A 24,799-nucleotide genomic window follows, 5' to 3' on the forward strand; every position below is an offset into this window, starting at 1 on the left:
GAAGATAAGAGTTTCACAGACTTTCCTGCCAGGGCTGGCTTTGAACTGTGATCCTCAGATCTCAGCCGCCTGAGTAGCTAGGATTACAGGCGAGAGCCACTGGCACCCGGTGACTTTTCTATCTCTAGTTGCTCTGAATGTTTTCTATGCAAACTGTCTTCAATGTTTAAAAAATTATATTGAAAATAAACAATATAAAAATTTTTGTCTTTGTAGCTCTAATACCCAGAACATGCTAGCAAGTTCGTTTCCTTCTTTCCTTCCATCATTCCTTCCACTTTCTCTCTCTCTCTGTCTCTCTTTTCCCTGTTCCTACTTCCATTGCTTCTTCCCTCACTCCTTTTTTCTTTTGTAGCAGTACAGGGGCTTGAACTCAGTGACTACATACTGTCCCTGTGCTCACTGGCTAAAGACCAGAACTCTACCACTTGAGCTATAGCATTACTTCTGGATTTTTGGTAGTTAACTGGAGATAAGAGTCTCATGGGCTTTCCTGCCATGGCTGGCTTTGATACTTGATCTTCAGGTCTCAGCTTCCTGAATAGCTAGAATTATAGGTGTGAGCCATGGTGCCAGGCCCTTTCTTTCTTTCTTTTTGGAAGTACTGGGGTTTGAATGCAGGACCTTGCACTTGCTAGCCAGGTGCCCTGCTACTTGAGCCACTCTATAAACCCCAAAGTTGAGTAAATTCTAAAAATAAGTAACTGTTATGGTCTGAATGTTGGTATCTGCCAAAATTCATATACTGAGTCAATACTTAATATTAATGTTTCAAAAGACAGGGCCTTTTAGGAAGTGTCTTAAATCCCAAGATGCTCCCATGCTCATGAATAAGATTAGTATACTTATAAACCAGGATAAAGGAGTATACTAATCCTTCTACCATGCAAAGACATAGCAAGATGGCCTTCTCTTTGAAGCAGAGAGTAACTCTCATCAGACGCTGTATCTGCTGGCACCTTAATCCTAAATTTTTCCACAGTGATATGTGATGATTGCAGACCACATGTACTAGGATACTATTTTTTCTAAGTTGAAAAGGTAAACTTTACTTGGAATATCAATTTCTTAAAGAGCTCTAACCAGATTTACTCAAAGATGTGTTCATGAAAAGTTTGGATGCACTTCAAGTTTTTCAAAATAAAATGAAAATTTTAAAACATTACAAGAAATTTGTGATTATAAGAATATTACAATATTGCTTTTAGAATTTGACAACTGTTCCTAAACTTGTTTGTAAATCTAAAACTAATAAAAAGTAGCACATTAAAGCAATGGTTAGACTCTACAGGAAGAAAAAAGCAATAAAATTATCCTACCATGAACTTAATGCCCGGTTGTGATCGATTTCCAAGTTGTTTGATTTCTAGTTTGGCCAACATACAAGATAATCGAGTAGGTGTAAATAATACAGAGACTATAATGTCTTCTTTGGGGTGTATTCTGATCTCACAAGAACTGGTCAACCGCTCTTCTGAGCCGAAAGTATTCTGAAACTATAATTTAAAAACCATCACTGAATAAAATGAAACAATAGGACAAATAAAATACACAAATCTTAAAGACAATTTGGTCAGTCTGAGGATGTAGCTCAGTGGTAAAGCACTTGCACAGGCTTTGTGTTCGATTCCCAACATCACAAGATAAAAAAAAAATTGAGAGTATATGTGAAACTCACATAAAACTTTGGCTAGAAACCAAATGATAGGTACAGGCCTATGATTGTAAGGCATGTAGAATGTGGAGGCCGAAGGATCATGGGTTCCCAGCCAGTCTGGGCTATAAGTGAGAGATCCTGTCTCAAAAAAAAATTTTAATTCAACAAAACAAACTTAAAAAAAAAAACAACCCAATACTATAAAAACAACAGTGGACACAACAAAATACTGCACTCTACAAACCTGAAAGCAATCTTGATCTTGTCCTCTAATGAGCAGTCGCAAGTGCTGGGTTGTAGATGTAGAATTGCTTCTTAAAGCTAGTTTCTGAAGCCTAAACACAATGATACATTTTAAATGAATATTGCTACCTAGATAAAGACTAAGACAATTAAAACTAACCACAATGTCTAGAGATGGGCTGATTGCATATTTCATCTTAGCAGGCTAGAATGTCTCCATAGTCTTAAAACTCTAGTTTCTAAAACTATAAGGTTTAAGGCTTACTACTTATCAGAGAAGGCTTTGGTTTTACTCAGTTGCCTCATTCTTTATAATATGTATGTATAAATGTATACATTTGTATAAATGTGTATGTATGTGTATAAATTATACACATACATATATATAAATATTATATACATATATATGTATATATACATTAGAGTATACATAACTGTATACCTGTACATGCATACATTATACAACATATATGTGCATGTATATGTATAATATATATATTACCTGGCTTATAAAATATCAACCAATGAAAATCACTGAAAAAATTAAGTCAATATTATATACCTAACTGGAATATCAGGCTCAACCTAGGTTTCAGGAAAACAAGATGTCCTAGCTAAGGGGCTCATTAGTACAAAGTAGGCTTTTAAGCGATAGGCTGAATTAATTCTCATTTAAAAACATTTTGTTGCATATAGCTGGCTAGTAATATTCTTGAAACTGTATCTTCATTCAATACAAAATATGTGAGCAAATCACTATCATAAAATGTGCATATCGTCAGTTAATCATTTAAGCTAGTTTATGCCGCATCCACCCACCTGTGCTACAGGAAAGGCCTTTGGCTATCCGAAATCCTAGGAAAAGCTTCTACAAGTATGCTGACTGAAGAAGACATTCTTAAAAGAAATACCATTTGGGTCTGGGAATGTGGCTTAGTGGTAGAGTGCTTGCCTAGCATGCATGAAGCACTGGATTCAATGCCTCAGTACCACATAAACAGAAGAAGCCAGAGGTATCACTATGGCTCAAGTGGTAGAGTGCTAGCCTTGAACAAAAGACATTCAGGGACAGTGTCCAGGCTTTGAGTTCAAGCCCCATGACTGGAAAAAAAAAAAAAAAAGCAATATCATTTGGTAAGATTTTCATTTTTAGCATTTAATTTTAAAAGAAATGTTGGGGTTTGCTTATCTTTTAAAATACTGGGATTTAAACTTAGGGTCTTAAATTTGTGACACAGGCTCTCTAACACTTGAGCCATGGGTCCCAAGTCCTTTTAGCTTTCATTATTTTTTCAGGTAGTGTCAAGTTTTTTTGTCTGGACTGACTTGGGCTGTGATTTTCCTATATAAGTTTCCTGAATTGCTCAGAGGATACTCCTGGCTTTGTTGAGATGGAGATAGTATGTGTCCATGAGGGGTGGATATCACACTAATATTTTGCCAGGCTGGCTTTAAATCACAATCCTCCCAATCTCTGCCTCCTGAGTACCTAGGATTAATGGCCTGAGCCACTGGCTCAACCAAAATGTGGCTATTGTTCTAAAGAGCTATCAAGTTCATGGAGGAAGAACTTGCTTTATCATTTTTAAAAGGAACCAAACAAAAAAGTCTTAAACTGCCAACGTCTATAAGCAGACTTATAATTATGAATGTGTATGAATGTATGGTGTGTCTATGTAAAAGAGAGAGAGAGACAAACCAGGTGCTGATGGCTTATGCCTGTAATCCTAGCTACTCAGGCTGAGATCTGGGATCACAGTTCAAAGACAGCCCACTCAGTAGTGAGACTCTTATCTCCAATGTGGCTTAGTGGTAGAGTGATTGCCTAGCATGCATGAAGCCCTGGGTTTGATTCCTCAGTACCACATAAACAGAAAAAGACAGGCGGTGCTATGGTTCAAGTGGTAGAGCGCTAGCCTTGAGCAGAGAGGCTCAGGGACAGTGCCCAGGCCCTGAGTTCAAGCCCCATGACTGGCTTAAAAAAAAACATCAGAGGGGCTGGGAAGGTGGCTCAGTGGTAGAGTGCTTGTCTTGCATGCATGAGGCCCTGAGTTCGATTCCTCAGCACCACATAAGCAAAAAGAAAAAAGCCGGAAGTGGCGCTGTGGCTCAAGTGGTAGAGTGCTAGCCTTGAGCTGAAGAGCTGAGGGACAGCGCCCAGGCCCAGAGTTCAGACCCCATGACCGGACCCAAAAACAAAAACAAAAAAAAAACACCAGAAAACTGGAAGTGGCACTGTGGTTCAAGTGGTAGAGCACTACCCTTGAGCTGAAGGGCTGAGGGACAGCGCCCATGCCCAGAGTTCAAGCCCCACGACTCACACACACACACACACACACACACACACACAAAGAGAGAGAGACAGAGAATGAGGCAGACAGAGAGATAGAGACAGAGAAAGACTGAGCTAGATGATATACACCTGTAATGCCAGAGAATCAGGAAGTAGAGATTGGGAAGACTGCAGTGATGCCAGCCTGGGCAAAAAAAGTTAGTGAGACTCCATCATCTCAACCAACAAACCAGGTATGGTGGTCATTCCTGTTATCCTAGCTGTGTGGGAGGCCTTAATAAGATCATGGTAGAAGGCCCCTTTGCTGAATACTCTCAGAACACATTGTCTCCTAGGCCATGTCACGGAGAAGAGCAAGTTTCATTTCTAAGCAGATAATATGATAATATACCTACCTCATCATGAACTCTGCTTGAAAATATAGAATAGCAGTATGTGCTGTCTGTTGTGTGAAAAATTACTTTTCTAAGCAGGACATCAAGATAGTAATAAGGAGAACTAAGCAATTAATAATGTATCTGAGTGCAACACAAAATATATACAAACAGCATCTTTATTGTCCAATTCAATGCTTTAGAATGGCAACTTTCAGGAAGCCAATTTTCATAATCATTTTGAGTACCATCAGCTGCACACAGTTCTCATAAGACTATCCTGCCAAATCTTATAAGTAAGGGCCACTTCAGGATTATGGGCCAGTTCCCTGCACCACCATGGGACATACTCATATACCTGTTTGATTACAAGATATATCAGGAACTCACCATGAAGACTGAAGTAAAGACAGGTAGCCTGAGGACTTCCCACAAAGAAAGAGTGGCTGAGATTCTGCTCAAGGCTCTGCTCTGTGTTCAACCTAGCTAACGTCTTTTTATTTTTATTTAATTATATTTTTTGGTGCCAGTCTTGGGGCTTGAACTCAGGGTCTGGGCACTGCCCTTGAAGTTTGTTTTTTTGTTGTTGTTCCAGTTGTAGGGCTTGAACTCTGGGCCTGGGTGCTGTCCCTCAGCTCTTCAGCTCAAGGCAAGCGCTCTACTACTGTGAGCCACAGAGCCACTTCTGGTTTTCTGGTGGTTTATTGGAGATAAGAGTCTCACTGACTTTCATGCCCCAGCTGGCTTTGAACCGAGATCCTCAGATCTCAGCCTCCTGAGTAGCTAGGATTATAGGCGTGAGCCACTGGTGCCCAGCTGGGTTTTGGGTTTTTTTTTGTTTTTGTTTTAGTTTTGTTTTGCTGAAGGCTAGAGCTGTTAAGCAATTTCTCTTTTCTTTTTAGCTTTTATGTTTATATCTAACAATTAAATTATTTTAGTCACCTTCCACAGCATAGAACTAGAACTAACTTAAAGGCTTTGAATCAATCATTTGCATATTTAGTTTTGAGATTTTTGTCATCAAGGCACAGTTCAGGCTCAATTGATAGAGAATTGGAAGCATCTTCTAGACAGGCATATGGCTCATTTATCCTTGCCTATGGACTGCTTCAATCCTGCTTCTATCTTAACTGGGTACAAAAGCACAAGAAACATATTCAATAACACAGGCGCTACTATAGAGGAATTATTACCTCATTCTCAAAGATACTCATATTGTTCAAGACCTTAGCCAAGAAAATTGCTTACTGAGAGAGAGCTGTTTAAAAAAACATAGAACCCATTCATTCTTCTAACTAACCTGAATTATTTTTTGTTATCACACAGAATTGGCAAAGCCCAAATAAGAGCTCTTGTTACACCATGTTTGGGCATCAGACCATACAGAAGCACCTTAAAAAATGAAGACGGGTGATAAGAACTGCAATATCATAACTGCTATTTTTGTTTTCTTTAATATTGATTTTATTGTATAGATTTATCTTTCAAAGGATCTCTGGAAAGTATGGCTCCCAAAAGCCTTAAGTTGGAAGAAATGTATTTGTTCATGCAGTAACTGTGATTGATGGCATTGACAGTGCAGATTTCTTACACTACCAGGCAGAATTGGCAGTACTGGGGCCAAACATATATGGTAATAAGGAGTGCAAATACAGACTCTCAGGTGCCATCTTTCCAAATCACTACATCTCACTTCCTCATGGAAGTCATTTTGTTTAGTACTACCATCTTAACCTTTTTTTTTTTAATGTGAAAATATCGTATAGAGGGGTTACAATTACATGGGTAAGATAATGAATATATTTCTTATCAAGCATTGTTGCCTCCTGCTTTGTTTCCCCTTCCCATCTCCCCCCCATCCCCCGCAAAAGTTGTAAAGTTCGTTGTTTGACATAACGACTTGTACATCTCACTGTTGCAATGGGTCCACCTGTATCCCTAGTTAAATGATTTGTTTTTGCCCTTCCCCTCCATAAATTATACCAACATCAAATACAGGTTATACCATGGGGGAGGGACATACAAAGCAACAAAGAAATCATCTTATAAATATGTTAGAAACAATCGTATGAAAAAAAAATTTTTGAATACTTATCTTGGAGTTCATTTCACCTAACATCAACTTACCTGACCTTTTCTGCTTGTCTCAGACATATACTACAGTTATTGCAAATAAAGGAAACCATGGGACCTACGTTTCTTTGGTCCTGGCTTACTTCACTTAATATAATTTTTTCCAAATCTTTCCATTTCCTAACAAATGGGGCAATGTCATTCTTTCTGATGGAGGCATAGAATTCCATTGTGTATATATAACACATTTTCTTGATCCATTCATCTACTGAGGGGCATCTGGTTGGTTCCATATCTTAGCTATGGTAAATAATGCTGTAATAAACATAGTTGTGCTGGTAGCTTTAGTATGGTCCTGTTTGTGATCATTTGGGTAAATGCCCAAAAGTGCAAATCAAAACAACATTGAGATACCACCTCACCCCAGTTAGAATGGCTATAATCAAGAACTCTAATAATAACAGATGCTGGAGGGATGTGGACAGAAGGGAACCTTATTGAATTGTTGGTGGAACTACTTTGGAAAGTAGTATGGAGGTTCCTCAAAAGACTCCACATAGAGCTCCCCTATGACCCAGCAATCCCATCTTAACCTTTTGATAAGTTCAAGCTGGTCTTGAACTTTTAATGTTCCTGGAACCTCAATCTCTCCAATCTCTGCCTATCACGTAGTTAGGATTATAGGATTGAGCCACCTGGCTCCACTACTCTCCACTACTCTCCACTGAGGAAATGACATTAGGAAATTAGATAGCAAAACCTTGGCATTCTGAGCAAGGCACACTTACTGTGTTCTGCCGAGAGGTACACCACCCCAAGTCAGAAACTGTTTGTTGGACAAAATTGATGGAATATCTGAACAGCAGGGTCCAGGCAAAGGTGTACTTTCTGAAGAAATGACTTCACCCTTTAACAGTACTTCATACTGAGGTCCAAATGGCTGCACAAATATTTTCAAGATCCTAATACAAAAAAAGTCCAAGTCAAAGGCAATATATTTAATTTTTTTTAGCAAATATTTCCTCTGGACTCCCTCTGTCCTAAAGAGAGTGAGCTTGGTGCTGAAAATACAATGATAGTACTATTTCAGGGAAAAATACACACTGGGGGAGAAAAATCACAATAACATCTACATGGTAGGGCATGAGAAAATCACAGTACTCTGGGAAAAATAATTATGAGGAATTTAGGAAGAACAAGTTAGCCCTGTGCTGGGAATGTAGCTTAGTGGTAGAGCGCTTGCCTAGCATGCATGAAGCCCTGGGTTCGATTCCCCGGTACCACAGAAAAGGCCAGAAGTGGCGTTGTGGCTCAAGTGGTAAAGGGCTAGCCTTGAGAATAGAGAGGCTCAGGGGCAGTGCTCAGGCCCTGAGTTCAAGCCCCAGGACTGGCCAAAAAAAAAAAAAAAGCCTTGAGTGGAGGTTAAACATTCCAGATAGATGCCGGACTCTTCTGTATGCAGGGTTCCAATAGCAGACTAAACAGATGCAGTCATTCTGGATCTAAGCTGGGAGTAAGCAATGGTACCTCAAAGGTGTCGTCTCAGGTTGGTTTACAGATTAGAGTTCACACAGGAACAATGGTTTTCTGACTAGAAGTTAATATTTGCTTATTATTCAGGTACACAAAGTCAAAGACCTGGAGAAGGGAAAGCCAAGCCTTAAACTAAAATGACAAGACCAAAGAAGGAGTGCTTGGGAGAAAGAAAATAAAGCTAAAGAACATCCTGTTATTTTACTTCTGTCAGAATACATTTGAAAATACTGATTTCTTAATTTCTTTTCAGCTACTTAAAAACTTTTAGCGAAAAGAAAAAAGAAAACCTGACATTAACCAAGCTATATGATATATTAGATAAAGTTAAATTTTTACATTTATATTGTATAAATGGCTCTTCTCAGAGATGAGTAAAGACTTGTCATTATAAATATTTTCAGATTACCTTTCCTCACAGGCTTTGAGATCCTTTGGTGTAAATGAAACTGTCACTTCATGTTCTTCTCCAGGTCTAAGAAACAGATTCTCTGGATCCACTGAAAAGTGACTTCCTTGTTCTTGGACCTAAACAATTACATAATCACAACTCAATGTTAACTCACACAAATACAGCTTCTCTGGTTCTCTTTTCTTAGGTGCCTTTCTTATTTGCTAGGAAGGTTTATAAGTTCCTTTCTCCTTGTCATCACTGTCCCAACTTATTGTACTCCCTTTTGAAAGGATATTTATTCTTCTTCCCTATTCCCTTTGAAAGCTTTTTCCCATCCAATCTCCAATTCTTGGTCACCAACACCTCTTACCACCTAGGGATCTTAGTAACAATCTATCTATGTGGACCACTCTTCTCCAATTCTCTCTAACCACATATGACACAGAAACATTCCAACAACTAAATTTAAAACGAGGCTCTTATACTAAAAGCATTAGACTTCAACATTAAAGCATCACAGCATATATTTCATGCTATGTTAACACCAAGGTTTTACAACACTTTTGGAAATTCTAAGCTACACCGACAGTCCTTTTTTTTTGAGACAGAAAAAAGAAAAAATACAGGCTAGCCATGAATGTGCTATGTAGCCCAGGCTAGCCTTCAACTCAAGATCCTCCTGCCTCAGCCTTCCAAACGCTGAGATAATAGGGATATGCCAGCATGCTTGACTTCATAGAAATTGTCTGGTTTGATCCCCATTGGATCTTAACTGGGTAGGAACATGGCAGCCTTCAGATGGTGAGGGACAAAGGACAGACAGACTATTTCCCTTCCACGAAAATTCTTACCTTGATATCTAAATAAACTTCGATATTCCCAGCATTTTTCAAAGGCAAGTGCTGCTTCATTGAGGAATTCACACTGGCCAACAAATGCACAGTCTACAGGTAGGACAAAACATACACTTAAAAAACTGTCAATCAACTGAAATCAACCTCAACACCAAACAACAGCAGAAAAGATCTAAGAGTACCTGTAAATCCTTGGGGGCATGAATTCTAGCTATGCCTGCTCTTGCTCGGAGACTCACACTCATAAGAATTGGTGTAGGATTTGGGCTGTCAACTTCTATATCAACTCTTGCCAAGAATTCTTCTGCTGAGTCTAGAATCTCTAGAAAAATATGTTCTTTTAGGCCAGAAGCCAGTTATTTAAACCCACCCAACATTTCCATACAACACCCTTAAGGGACCAAAAGAAAATTTAGGCAAGAAGATTTTTTTTTTTTTGGCCTGTCCTGGGGCTTGAACACAGGGCCTGAGCACTGTCCTTGAGCTTTTTTGCTCAAGGCTAGCTTTCTACCACTTAAGACACAGTGCCACTTCTGGCTTTTTCTGTTTATATGGTACTGAGGAATTGAACCCAGGGCCTCATGCATGCCAGGCAAGCATTTTACCAATAAGCCACATTCCCAATCCCAAGGCAAGAAGATTTTGAGAGGAATAGCAATGAGTAGAGAGAGAGGAAGAAACAAAATATCACAATAAGTTTACTGTGGTATTTGCTCTCATTACCCATACTTAAACGGGTTTAACCCAAAGTATACCATGTGCTCAACTTTTCAAACAACATAAAATTCTTAATAAATTACTCAAAATAGTTACAGTTGAGAGAGGAAATAAAACATTTTTAAATTTATAGTTTATTTAGCTAAAAGTATGGTACCTGAAGAAGTTACTGGTTTCATTGGACTATGGAAAAGCACCCAAACTATCAGAAATTCTGGGTCCTACAGAATGAAAAACAATTTTTTGAATGTATGATGGAATTAAGATCCAAATAAACAGGAGAAGGCAATTTGAAAACTTTAATTCTAAGCCAGTTCTTCAATCCACCCAGCCTACCTGTCCATCAAAACTGGCTGGCAGGATGTGACTGACCACAGATGGAGCCGCTAGCTGAGCAATCACATCAGCGTAAGGAGCAGCTTTCAGAGAAGCATGCACAGGTTCCTTTGAAAATGTGAAGCAGCGCCATGCAAAGGCATTCTATTTAAAAATAGAAGCATCAGACTCAGTAAAATCAGGGTTGCATTTACCTTTCTCAACAAAACCTTTAACAACATTAATTTACTTTATGTAGAAAATTAGCAAAAAAAATTAGTAGTGTCTGCAGATTCAAAATCAACTCTAAATGCAGATTCTTAGTGCTTGTTTGTACTTACAGCATTAATAATCATTCTGATAGGCACCACAGCATTCGTCCTATTTATCACTTTCAGTGGGAGAACCTTCCAGCCTCCATATGTCAAGTCACCAAAATCTAGAACACCTTTCTTTTCTGTTTCTACCTAAGTATAAAGAAAGGAATTATTTATAAAAAAGCAAAGGCAATATGATAATAAATATCATAGTTTATGTACATATTACCACCTCTTAAATACACAAACTTGGCTAAAGTTACCTATAGAACTGTTGTAAGTAAGTTTCAGGTAAGCTTAGCTAAGTTTTCACAGACATGAGCTACCAATAACCAACTGAAGATCTGTATTATTGTTGTTGTGTGTCTGTATGCTGGACCTGGCAGGGCTTGAGTGCTGTTACTGAACTTTTTGTGCTCAAGGCTAGCACTCTACCACTTGAGCCATAGTTCTACTTCTGGCTCTTTTGGTGTTTTAATTGGAGATAAGCATCACACGAACTTTTCTGCCTCAACTCCAAACAACATACTTGTGAATAATCAGTAGATCACCAAAGAACTATGAGAAGAAACCCAAAAATTCCTAGAACCAAAGGAAAAAGAAAATACCATTTACTAGAACATTTGGAACACAAAAAAAGCAGTGGTAAGAGAAAACTTTATATAGCTATGAGTGTCTACATTAAATCATCAGAGCTGTCAAATAAATTACCTAACACTGTATGTCAGACTCTCAGAAACACAAGAACAAGCCAGTCAAGTGTCAGTGGCACACACCTGTAATCCTAGCTACTCAAGAGGCTAAGGTCTAAGGATTGGGGTTTGAAGTCGGCCTGAGTAGGAAAATCTGTGGGACTCTTATCACCACTAAACAGTCAAAAAAAGCTATAAGTGGATCTGTAGCTCAAGTGGTACAGTGTTAGCCCCCAAGTTCAAGTTAGGCCCCAAGTTCAAGCCCCAATATCAATCAATCAATAAAAGAATCAATTAAATTGAGATGAGTCTTCAAAAACTGAAATAAGCAAACTTAAATTAAGCACAAAATTAAAAAGGTAACAGTAACAAATTTCAGCTATAAGAATCTCATTTATTACTTATGGAAACATAAAGTACAACTGGCAATAACTATGCAAAGTAAAGATACCATTAAATATACCATTAAATACATCTGTCGTACATACTTTGAAGATTTACTCCAAGAATTTTTATGGATGGGATCTCTGTATAAAATTCCTGAACTGTGACCTATGTTCCCTAGTCAAATGCTATAAGTCTTTCAGGGTCCTAGGTCCTCTTCCACAAAGGTGGCTTTCATGGACCTGGCTAGCACTGAGGTTCCCAAACTTCTCTGCTTATTACACTCAAAGCTCAAACACAAATTCAGTCTACTGGAAATTCATTATGTGAGTCCTAATTGGTCAACCAATAACTTTCATAGAAGATAGTGACATTGCTATCTTCATAATTGTAAATTTTCACATCTGCTATAAAAACAAAAAAGTAAGCTGCTTAAAGGCAGTTTCAAAAGCCTCATATAGAGGAATGCATTGACATGATGAAAATTAATAACACTCACTCTCAGTGGTTCTCAATGGGGTAGGAGGGGTGACAGTGTCTAAAGACATTTTTAGTTGTAACAACAGGGGAAATGACTACTGCTCATATCTAATGGGTAGTTAGGAAAAGAGCTACACATCCAATACTGCCTAAGACAGGCTCCCACTCCCTAAAGAGTTAAAGAATTAAAGCTGAAATCCCTGATCTAGACTATGGTATACATAGCAGAACTGATGAACAAGTTTACTAAATGGCATGTAAGCAAAAGGAAAACTATCACTCTAAGTCTGTAAGTACATGAGAACACAGCATGAGGACATCTACAAACTCAACTTTCTCCTTCATATCCTAGAAAATAAACTGCTGAGTTACTATGTATTTCCCTGAGGAATATACTATGGGAAAAAGCCTGAATGGTTGTCCTCTTGAGGAGACTGCCTGCCCTTTGTGCCCCACAAGTCAGCTCTGTTGAATAAAATGATGACAAATTCACTTTTAGCAGGAGTTAAGTGTGGTTCGATAACATTTTTAACTTCAACTCACCTATCAGAAATCAATTTATTCATTATTTTTTAAGTTAAAAGTATTTATATTTAGGGAAACTAGGAAGAGGGCTAAACATCCTACCATGACAAGAATGCTCAATAGGAAATTCATTACCTTACTCATGTAACTGTAACCCCTCTGTACGGTATCTTTACAATAAAAAATGTTAAAAAAGAATACAAAGTTAGCAATGTTTCAGGCATTTATGTAAGAGCAAATTTCCTTAAGAGTCAACAAAATGTATATGTATTTTTATTATATTTTAAACAGTTTTGATCATCTAAGATGGCTTCTTGCTCAATTAAAGTTACAATGTAACCTATAATGTGAATTTAGATATACTATCTAAAGAAGAGATGTCAGTGTTTTTAGGAACACTATTGTCAAAATAGCTATTTTACTTCTAATGACTATAAAGAGCTACTCTGCCTTTCCTATTTTGTACCCTCCCCAATTCTCCCTCCATTCCTCCATGTTGTTCACTGTATTAATTCTGAGGTCACTTTGTGTCAATTAAGGTATCTCCCATAAAGCAGTAGTTGGTAACTAGGGCTATAATTTGTAATCATTTGGGAAGACTAAAAAAATGCTGATATTCATATATAATCCCTGCCCCACTCAAATATGGATGGAACTCAGGTATGAGAAAGTCCCAGTGTTATTTTATTTTTTAAATTTTTTTTGTCAGTCCTAGGGCTTGAACTCAGGGCCTGGGCGCTGTTCCTGAGCCTCTCAGTGCTCAAGGCTAGTGCTCTGTCACTTGAACCACAGCACCTGTGCTTATGTGGTACTGAGGAATCAAACCCAGGGCTTCATACATGCTAGGCAAGCATTCTACCACTAAGCCACATTCCCAGCACCCCCCCTTCCCCCGCCAATGTTATTTTAATATGCAGCCACAGCTAACAGTCATTGTGCTAAATAAAATTTCTTTCACTTTCAGACAATGGAGGCATGGCCCAAATAGAATAATCCCTAACAAGCAAGAGGTCTTGAATTCAAACCCCAGTACTGGACTCAGGGGAGAGGCCAAGCACCAGAGGCTCACACCTGTCATCCTGAATACAGGAAGGAGAGACCCAGGAGGATCATGATTTGAGGCCAATGAAGGAAAAAGTTCCAAAGACCCCATCTAAATAGAAAAGGCTAGGCATGATGGTGTACATCTGTAATCCAAGCTACAGCCCAAAGCACGAATAAGAGGATCATAGTCTATGTAGGCACCAGCAGAGAATGAGACCTTATGTCAAAAATAACCACAACAGCCAAGTACCAGTGTGTCATGCCTATAATGCTAGCTATTTACCAGACTGAGATCTGAGGATTGAGGTTTGAAGCCAGCCCAGGCAGAAAAATTTGAGAGACTATTATCTTTAACCAGCAAAAAGCCAAAACTGGAGGCAAATGGTAGAGTTCCAGCACCAGTGAAAAAAGCTCAGTGAGAGGAAGAGGCTCTAGTACTGTCAAAAAATAAATACTCAGGCACTGATGGCTAACACCTATAATCCTAGCTACTCAGGAGGCTGAGATATGAGGATCATGGTTCAAAGCCAGCCTGGGTACACAAGTTCAAAAGACTTTTATCTCCCATTAACTACCAAAAGAAAGCTGGAACTGTGGCTCAAGTGGTAGAATGCTGGGTTGAGCAAGACATTCAGAGACAGTGCTCAGGCCCTGAGTTCAAACCCCAAGTCCAGCAACAGAAATAAATAAATAGTTCAGTAGGTAAGTAATTAATAAGTGGAGAGGGACTGTCAGAAAATGGATGACTTTATGAAGAATAAGAATTAGGGACTGGGAATGTAGATCAGTGGTAAGAGTGCTTGCTTAGCAGGCATGAATCCCTAGGTTCCATTCCTCAGTACCACATAAACAGAAAAAAAACGGAAGTGGCTCAAGAGATAGAGTGCTAGTCTTGAGCAAAAAAGCTCAAAGACAGCACCCAGGCCCTGAGTTCAAGCCCCAGGACTGGCAAAAAAAAAAAAGAGAGAGAGAGAGAGAAGTGCCGGGCATGGGTGGCTCACGCCACCAGAAAACCGGAAGTGGCACTGTAGCTCAAGCTGCAGAGCACTTGCCTTGAGCTGAAGAGCTGAGGGACAGCGCCCAGGCCCAGAGTTCAAGCCCCACAACTGACCAAAAGAAAAATAAAGAATTATCAGAAAGATTTTAATGTTATACCTATTAAGATAAAAATCTTAGTCACTATACTTATATTTCTGAAAAAAACTAATTTTGGAGTAAGAATTACAGAATAAGAATTTTGGGATAATAATTGCTTAGCTTGAAACTTAGTGATACATTTTCCCACAAATACATTTTGCCAAATGTTTCTTCTCAGTTAAACAGCCTCCAACAATATGCTCACAGCAATCAAGTTACCTCAATAGCAGGGGCCTCGGCAATCGCTGTGAGGATGACTCTGCTTCCCAAAGCTTCTGCTTGTACTATTGTTTCAGTATCTGCTGAGAATGGCCAAGATGTGACGCTGAATATACATCTGAAAATCCCAGGACTGGATGGTATAAAAAGTACTTTTATCTCTTCTGTAACATGAGGTCTTATAATGACTTTATTCTTGAAAACTAAACAAGGGTATGTTGAAAGATCCACCTTAAAAAAAAAAAAGCCACGTGATCTGTCAAGAAATGGCTTTATGTTAAAAATCAAGAAGATTCACCTAATTTAAGTCCTCTCCCTAATCACTCCAATTACAAAATCTAAACATCAGCTGCTCAAAAACATCCCATTTTATAACTCATTATCAGAACAGTACAATTAGTCAAAATGTCTCTAATTGAATTTAATGCATAAGGGCTGAGACTCGGTAGTCTATTTTGAAGCAAACATATTTCTCTACACATTTCTCTAAAAAAGGAAGTACTGTCCAGATCCGGTGGCTCACACCTATAATCATAGCTACTCAGGAGGCTGAGATCGGAGGACATCAGTTCAAAACCAGACTGGGCAGGAAAAAACTGTGAGACTCTTATCTCCAATTAGCCACCTAAAAATTGTAAGTGGAACTCTAGCTCTGTGTTAGAGTACTATCCTTGGGCAAAAACACTCAGGTAACACCCAGGCTCCAAGTTCAAGCCCATAACCCCCCCAAAAAGAAGAAAGGAAGGAAGATAGGACACGCTTGGTAGAAAAAGTTTATTAAATGTCAAATTTCATCTCAGAATTATGCTTTGTGCTAATTCATATGAAAGAATGTGTGAATCCAAATATAATATATAATACTAACTAGGTGTTGATGAAACAGGAGAGGTCCAGAACAAAACATGTTGTGGTATCATAGCAAAAGGAGTACCCATCATATCAAAAAAGCAGACTTGTAACTTTTTATGGTGTAAAAGCACACCATTTGTCAAACTCATGGCTAGAAGATATAAGGTCATAGTATAGTCCAAAGTCCAAGCAACCCTAGATGGTTTATAATTACCATGACTTGTCTGTCTAGGCTAATGCAAATTTGAGGGAGGGAGGGAGGGAGGAAGGAAGGAAGGAAGGAAGGAAGGAAGGAAGGAAGAGAAGGAAAGAAGAGAAGGAAAGGAAAGGAAAGGAAAGGAAAGGAAAGGAAAGGAAAGGAAAGGAAAGGAAAGGAAAGGAAAGGCAAGGCAAGGCAGGAAGGAAGGAAGGATCTAGAAGGGCATGGAAAATGAAGCACTTCATAGTCCCAACAGTCTTTCTAGGATATGTTTTATACATCTCCATAACGCAGTGGAATGAGAAGTTAAGCTGCTTCTGAAAGTGTCAGACTAGCCTTCAGAACTCCTATGATATGACTCTAACCACCTATCCTCCTCCTGTACATCCACAGACTGCACCATTCAGACTCCTAGGAGCCTGTAAAGTCTTACTTCCCACCCACAACCCTTTCCTTGATACGAGCTGGATTTTCATCTAACCTGATGATCTGAAGTAATGAAAACAAGAAGCTACTGGTAGAAAAACAAGGGAGTAAAACCATCTACAAATGTTGTCTGGTAAGAAGCAGTCACAAAGCCAAGACATGTCAGAACAGAACTACTAACCTTATTTCCCACTCTCTCTACTCACTGGCATTCAAATAGTCATTATCCTAAGGAAAGAATATTCACAGTCCAGAATGATAGTAGCTGTAATTGATCAAGTAAGAGTGTATCTGTATGAGTTAAAGCTAAAACTGTATTTCCAAGTATTTCTAAAGACAATGAAAGCTAAAACTGTATTTCCAAGTATTTCTAAAGACAATGATCAGATAAATTATCGAAAAGATTCCCTTTACTAAATGAAGACTAAGTTGAAACAATAGCTTAGTATTTTTTCTCATAAATACTCAATCACATTTAGCAAACCCAACAAAATCATAAACAGAACATTCAGTGATTTATTGCTAAAGGCAAACTGACATGACTTTATAAAACTGACAATGAAATACAATGATTAGTAACTGATGGAAATGTAAAACATCCACATTTCACTTCTTACATTGAAAATATAAAACTACCCTGCTTTCACTATATTTGATGTCAGTATAACTTGTGGAGGAGATGGGGAAAAACCAGTTGTTTAAGGATACAGGTGGACCTGTTGCAACAATGAGAAGTACAAGTTGTCATGTCCAAAACGAGCTTTACAATGGTGCGGGGAAGGAGAAGGATTGGGATTGGGGGGGAGGGGGGGGGCTGGGAAGGGATGTGAAGGGTAAACAAAGGAGGAGGCTGCAATGCTTGGTAAGAAATGTACCAATAACCTGCCCATGTAATTGTAACCCCTCTGTACAGTATGTTCACAAATAAAATTAAATTAAATTAAAAAAATACAAAACTAAAAACTAAAAAAGGGACTGAAAGAAGATAAAATTATAGTTGGATTGGGTAGACAGGGAGTGGAAAACTTCCAGACCAGTAGAGAGAAAGGGAAGTTACCCACTCCACTGCAATGCACTGTAAAGTTTAATGAGAAAGACCATCAGAGCTCACCTTCTCACCGTTAACACTAACACTGAGAACCCCGATGCTAACTTGTAGCCAGCGGTCAGTTGGATTAAGCACACTCAGATGGGTCTGCGAAGCAATACCAACACAGCAAGCATGAGGAAACTTCAATTCCTCAGGCACTCTGACATTCCCTATGTAAGAAAAGTCAGAATGCAAGTTACATCAAACACTTGATTAAAAGCACTACTGGTTATATGGAAATTATTATGTAAGACTGCCTGCTTATACTAAGAGCTATAGTATTAATGCTTCTGACGTGTAGGAATCCCTCATTTTGTATGAGGCGCAGCAGAAACTGAAAAACTATTTTTTTGAAGCTCTATCTAGCTGGGGGGGGGACACCAGGGGGGGGTCAACAAAATCTTTATTTTACAAGATAATCAATTCTTTGATGTTATTATCATCAGATAATCCTGACCTCTTTTTCTCTCCCAAATTATAATCTACTACTTAACCTCATAAGAAACCACAGAGAATCAGATGTTGATGGCTCACTCCTGTAATCCTAGCTGCTCAGGAAGCTGAGATCTGAGGACCACAGTTCAAAGCCAGTCCAGACAGGAAAATCCATGAGATTCTTTTTTTTAACTGTATTTTTTTTGTCTTTTCTTTTTTGGTACTGGGGATCGAACCCAGGAAGTTGCACTTGCTAGGCAAGCGCTTTGCCACTGAGCTACATCCCAGCCCAATCCATGAGATTCTTATCTCTAATAAACTGCCAGAAAAACCAGAAGTGATTCTGTGGCTCAACTGGTAGAGCACTAGCCTTGAGCTGAAGAGCTAAAAGACAGTGCCCTGGCCTAGTGTTCAAGCCTCACAACCAAAAAAAAAAAAAAAAGAAGAAACCACAGAGGCTTTGACTTGGATTCTTAATACTACCATCATCTTTTCCCACTACCATGCCCCACACACTACTTCAATGGAGTAACTCATTCTGAGATCTAACCCTAAAGTGCATACTTGAGAGTTGGATGAATAACAAAAATCCAGTGAAGAGGAAAAGAAAAACTAGGAAGACAAAGGTATGGGGAGCACATTCCACCCACATACATACACTTAGTGTTGTTCTAAACCTACTTCAGTGATTCCCGCACACACAGAAGTATTTGGGGATGCTAAATATGGGCAAAGGAAAAACTTCAGAAAAACTCACCAAATCTTGGCATGGTTCCTGAATTCCACTGTTCAATTCCACAGTTTGCACCAACAGATTGCACTGAAAAAGGTTTTGCTGTATTCAACAGGTTCTGACGTAAAGCATTAGAACATGGGTTACAAAAGGAAGAGGGACCCATCAATCCGGAAGCAAGAGTTGGTCCTAAACATATCCCCATAGCCATATGTTCTCCAGCAACAGAAGGATAAGAATATCCAGAGAATCCACAGACTGAAGTGCTACCTGCATGGCACGGAGGCCTGTTAACATTTGCAGTTGAAGGGAAGGTCCCCAAATACTGCTGGGCCAACGGAGCTGTGCTCACAGAATGTCCGGTCCAGAGTGAAGGGTGCACAGCAGGCATGTTTTGCATATCAACAGCAGAGCCATGACCCATAAGACATGGAGGGAGGTTGAGCTGGTTTCCCAAAGTGCTCTGATTAAGAATCTGGCCACTGGTATCACTGCTGGCAGTTGAAGGGTCTTTAGAAGTTATCCTCTGACCTTCTTCTGTAGTCTTCTGGCTTGACCCAGAAAGATGTGATGAGGCTGATCCGGCCTGAAGGCCCACATCTGCTTTGCTCAGCAGAGTCAGACTGATCAGGTCTAGTTCACTGGGGTTTGGTGTCAAACCTTCCTCACTGGTTCCCACAGGCTCTCTACTTTTCGAGGACGAAGCCTGACTCGATATAAAATAAGATTCTCCATCCTCAGGTCTGCTACTCAAAGAAGTGGTTTCAGTTCCTTTTTCCAAATCAAACTTACTTTGAGCAATACATGATAATATTCCTTTTCTTCTGTTATGAACTGGAACTTTTTCTCTAAGATTTCCAATAGCCTGTTCCTCCGATAGAGTTAGTTTGGCTTGCGTCATTGTGCTGCTCAATTCACTGGTGATATCACTCTGGGTGTGACAAAGTAAAAAATAATCCCCATATATATAAACTGAATATAATAAATTCAACCATGTTTTTATGATCTCAAGTACTATAAGGAGATATATATGCATCCTGCCTCTAAAAGGAGTTGGTTTATATAAATATATAACTATAACTAAAATATACACCTATAAAATTCAGACTTACCTAAGAAAACTACAATGTTTTTTGTTTTTGTCAGTCGTGGGGCTTGAACTCTGGGCTTGGGTGCTATCCCTCAGCTCTTCAGCTCAAGGCAAGCGCTCTGCCACTTGAGCCACAGCACTACTTCCGGTTTTCTGAGTCATTTATTGGAGATAAGAGTCTTGCAGACTTTCCTGCCCTGGCTGGCTATGAACCGCGATCCTCAGATCTCAGCCTCCTGAGTAGCTAGGATTATAGGCATAAGCTACCAGCACCCAGCCTACAGTCAATGTTTTATAAAAAGAATTACAAGCCGGGCGCCAGTGGCTCAGGCCTGTAATCCTAGCTACTCAGGAGGCTGAGATCTGAGGATCCCGGTTCAAAGCCAGCCCGGGCAGGAAAGTTTGTGAGACTCTTATCTCCAATAAACCACTAGAAAACCAGAAGTGGTGCTGTGGGGCTCAAGCGGTAGAGCCCTCGCCTTTAGCTGAAGAGCACAAGGACAGCGTCCAAGCCCAGAGTTCAAGCCCCATGACCGACAAAAAAAAAAAGAATTACAGTCAGGCACTGGTGGCTCACACCTGTAATCCTAGCTACTCATGAGGCTGAGACAGTTTGAAGCCAACCCAGGTAGCCAAGTCCATGAAACTCTCATCTCCAATTAACCACCAGAAAACTGAAAGTAGAGCTGTGGTTCAAACTAGTAAAGTGCTAGCCTTGAGTACAAGAGCTCAGCCTGAGTTCAAGCCCCACAACCAACAAAAAAAAGAATTATATGTTCACACCTATAATCCAAGCTACTCAAGTGGCTGAGCTCTGATGATGATGCTTGAAACTTTTCAAGAAGGAAAGTCCATGACACTCTTATTTCCAATTAACCACCAAAACTTCAGAATTGGAGCTGTGGATCAAGTGACAGACCACCAGCCTTGAGCTAAAAAGCTCAGGTACAGTAGCTAGGCCCTGAGGTCAAGACCTAGGACCAGCACCAAAAAAAAGGGGAAAATAAATAAGCAGTATACATTAGTCACATCTGAAAAGCTTATACAAAGGACCAGGGTAAAGTCTTTTTTTTTTTTTTGTCAGTCCTGGGGCTTGAACTCTGGGCCTGGGCGGTGTCCCTCAGCTCTTCAGTTCCAGGCTAGCACTCTACCACTTGAGCCACAGTGCCACTTTCAGTTTTCTGAGCAGTTTATTAGAGATGAGTCTCACAGACTTCTGAGCCGTGCCCAGCTGGCTTTGAACTGTGATCCTCAGATCTCAGCCTCCTGAGTAGCTAGGATTACAGGCAAAGTCCTATTTTTTTCTGTGAATTAAGAGTTTTACATCAGCAAACTTTATAATAAAAAACATAAATTACTTAACAAAGGATGAGGGCAGTGGCAAGCTGTCAAATAATATGGAAATCAAATTGGAGTCAACACAAAGCCATTCCCAGGTCTTCCCTTGCCCATTATGGGTCTAAACTATGTCATATGTGTTGAAGATTTGAAGATACTTAATTCTGTCTGTACTTTTTTTTTCTTTTCAGTGTTACTAAGGATTGAACTCAGAGCCTCACACTTACTAAGCAAGTGCTCTACAAATTATGCCACACTCTCAGTACTTTACTGCTTTGTACGTTTTATGGAGTCACTTGTTTTTACCAGACTCAGACTATAATCTCCCTACCTCTGGCCTCTCATGTATCTGGACTGCTACACCTACATAGCTCCCATGTGGCTGGAGTGAACAGATGCACACTGACTAAGATGGGGTCTCACTAGCTTATTGCTTGGGCTGGCCTCAAATCAGGATCCTCTTGATCTACACTCCAAAGTACATGGGATTATAGGCATGAGCCATCACATCTGGCTTGCATTTTCCAATTTCTAAACTTATGTAGTTTTCTCTTAAGTATGAAGTAATAGTCTTAGTGAATGCTAATATTCTCATTCCTTTATAATGTATTACCTGACAGGTGACAGCTATAGCTCTGTAGGATAACTAGCTAAAATGCACAAGAATTTACTTCTCATTGATTATTTCTAGTACTTACCTTGGAAAAGAAAATTTGGACCAAAGTTTTAGAAACAATACTACCGATAAACATCAGATTGTCAATTATTGTTAAGAAGTAATATGTATTTCAAGGGTGAATTACTATGTGAATACCACTACCTTTCTCATATTATTCTGTCTAGTTGGTGAAGAAATAGGTTTAGGGAGGTTTGAAGGTGCTTAATGAGGTTCTGAGGAAGTAACAGAAGAAAAGTTTTCTGGATCAGCTATTTTCATTGTTGAGACAGGATGGTCCTCCTGCCTCATCCTCCTAAGTGATGGGACTACAGATATGTACTACCATGCCTGGCTATCACTAAGCTCAGTAGGCTAAGAATATATAGACTACATAACCGGGAACACCAAAAAAAATGGCATCCAATGAAATGGATGGAATATCACATTGAACACTACATCATGTACTTAGTAACTGTACAGTATGTATTTAGCTGATTGGTGGAGATATATTCAACATACCTACAGTAGTCATATTCAACTCTTTAAAACTGGATATGAAAGGCTTGGAACATGGCTTAGTGGTAGAGTGCTTGCCTAGCATGCACGAAGCCCTGGGTTTGATTCCTCAGTTATGCATAACCAGGAAAAGCCAGAAGTGAAGCCGTGGTTCAAGTGGTAGAGTGCTTGCCTTGAGCAAAAAAGCTCAAGGTCAGTGTCCCTGAGTTCAAGCCCCAGAACTGGCAAAAACAAAAAAAAACTGGATATGAAGTTGCTACCTGCAATCCTAGCTACTCAGGAGTCTGAGATCTGAGGATCAACGGTTAAAAGTCAGCCAGAGCAGGTCCATGATACTCTTATCTCCAATTAACCACCAAAAAGGCCAGAAATGAAACTATGGTTCAAAGTGATAGAACACTAACTTAGAGCAAAAACATTCATGGACAGTGCCCAGGCTCTTAGTTTAAGCACACATGCACACACACTCTCTCTCATCTTGAATACTGTTACATTCACACCAGACCATACAAGGAAAATACCAGCTTCTCTTGGATAAATATTTCCAGTCTCTTCATCTCCTCCCACAAAAGCTACCACTTTAGTGAGAGAAGGGATGGGTTAGGAGAGATGAGTAACAATGTTGTCAGATACTTCGTACTTATATATTGTTTGATAGAATGGGAACTTATTTGTACAACTACTTAAAGATAATTAACATAAATAAATAATTAATTAATCAATTAATTTTTTTAAAAGCTACCACTTTAGTACCAGCTCACACTATCTCTTGTCTTAATAATGGACACATATCAAATCTCCTTGGTTCTAATTTAACTCATTCTTACCTCTCTATCACATATCTACTGGAGTGTTTATTGGCAAAACTAGGATTTGAACTTAAAGGCCCTGTGCTGACTAAATAAGACACTCTACGATGCTCCTAGCTCTTTAGTTTTTTTTTTTGCTTTAGTTTTTTTTTTTAATAAGGTTCTCTCATTTTTTACCTCGGCTAGCTTAGGACTTTGATACTACTACTACACTACTCAAGTAGCTGGGATTACAAGCAAGTACCACCATATTCATTTTTGACTCTTTTAATTAAAACTGCAATCCTCCCACATTTTCCATCTCCCAAATAGCTGGATTACAGACATAAGCTACTATGTCTAGTCATGGAATAAACTTTAAAAATATTAAAACAGGTCATGTCAGTGTCCAGCTTTTATTAAAAGCCCTTTAAGGGGCTGGGAAGGTGGCTCAGTGGGAGAGCGCTTGCCTTGCATGCATGAGGCCCTGGGTTCGATTCCTCAGCACCACATAAGCAAAAAAAAAGAAAAAAACCGGAAGTGGCGCTGTGGCTCAAGTGGTAGAGCGCTAGCCTTGAGCCGAAGAGCTGAGGGACAGCTCCCAGGCCCAGAGTTCAGGCCTCACAACCAGACCCCAAAATAAATAAATAAATAAAAATAAAAGCCCTTCAAAATAAAAAATAAATAAAAGCCCTTCAACTCCCAAGTTTTATATCTAAGATTCCCTATCATTAGACCCTGCACTCTTTTCTATCCTTACTTCCCTTCCTCCACATGTAAGATTCACTAAAGCCATTCTAAACTTCTTTGGGGTTATCTAATGCAGTACCCAAATCACAATTCCACATCTTCCTCCCTGCTGAATTCCAAACAGGTCTGTAAAATAAGCCTTCAAAGACATTCCTCCCATAAACTTTTGCTCAATCAATTCACCTTGCCCTGAAATCTATTTTCAGGAAACTTCTTCTGAATCCCCAGAGCATACATGCATTAGTGTGTCTTCCAGCAGACAGTTTCTGAAATCAGTTCAGTAAACTACCTCTAACACTTACTAACACTACAGAAATAACTAGTTAATGCACATATATACCTATGCTAATTCTTTTTTTTTTTTTTTGCTATCCTGGGGCTTGAACTCAGGGCCTAGGCATTGTCCCTGAGCTTCTTTGTGCCCAAGGCTAACACTCTGCCACTTGAACCACATAGCCACTTCCAGCTTTTTCTGAGTAGTTTATTAAGAGATAAAAGTCTCATGGATTTTTCTGCCCAGCTGCCTTTGAACCACAGGTATGAGTCACATGCACCCAGCACACTAATTCTTTTTTTTTTTTTTTTTGGGTCCGGTCATGGGGCCTGAACTCTGGGCCTGGGCGCTGTCCCTCAGCTCTTCAGCTCAAGGCTAGCACTCTACCACTTGAACCACAGC

The 24,799-nt window shown here is 39.4% G+C and overlaps 1 protein-coding gene across 1 annotated transcript in view; it reads right to left on the reverse strand.

Annotated features, from left to right (window-relative positions):
* The window catches only part of Cep192 (centrosomal protein 192kDa), a 129,975-nt gene that overhangs the window by 43,536 nt on the left and 61,640 nt on the right, over nt 1-24,799 (reverse strand). The window contains exons 19-30 of the mRNA XM_013027142.1: nt 19,008-19,914; nt 17,837-17,985; nt 15,252-15,482; nt 10,795-10,920; nt 10,475-10,618; nt 10,296-10,359; nt 9,604-9,743; nt 9,419-9,511; nt 8,583-8,701; nt 7,429-7,602; nt 1,902-1,992; nt 1,320-1,496 (exon numbers count right to left, since the gene is read on the reverse strand). Of these exons, the coding sequence (XP_012882596.1) occupies nt 1,320-1,496; nt 1,902-1,992; nt 7,429-7,602; nt 8,583-8,701; nt 9,419-9,511; nt 9,604-9,743; nt 10,296-10,359; nt 10,475-10,618; nt 10,795-10,920; nt 15,252-15,482; nt 17,837-17,985; nt 19,008-19,914 (2,415 nt within the window). The remainder of the gene's footprint in view (nt 1-1,319; nt 1,497-1,901; nt 1,993-7,428; nt 7,603-8,582; nt 8,702-9,418; nt 9,512-9,603; nt 9,744-10,295; nt 10,360-10,474; nt 10,619-10,794; nt 10,921-15,251; nt 15,483-17,836; nt 17,986-19,007; nt 19,915-24,799) is intronic.

This window comes from Dipodomys ordii, unplaced genomic scaffold (genome assembly GCF_000151885.1).
Source record: "Dipodomys ordii isolate 6190 unplaced genomic scaffold, Dord_2.0 Scaffold100, whole genome shotgun sequence".
NCBI lineage: Eukaryota > Metazoa > Chordata > Mammalia > Rodentia > Heteromyidae > Dipodomys > Dipodomys ordii.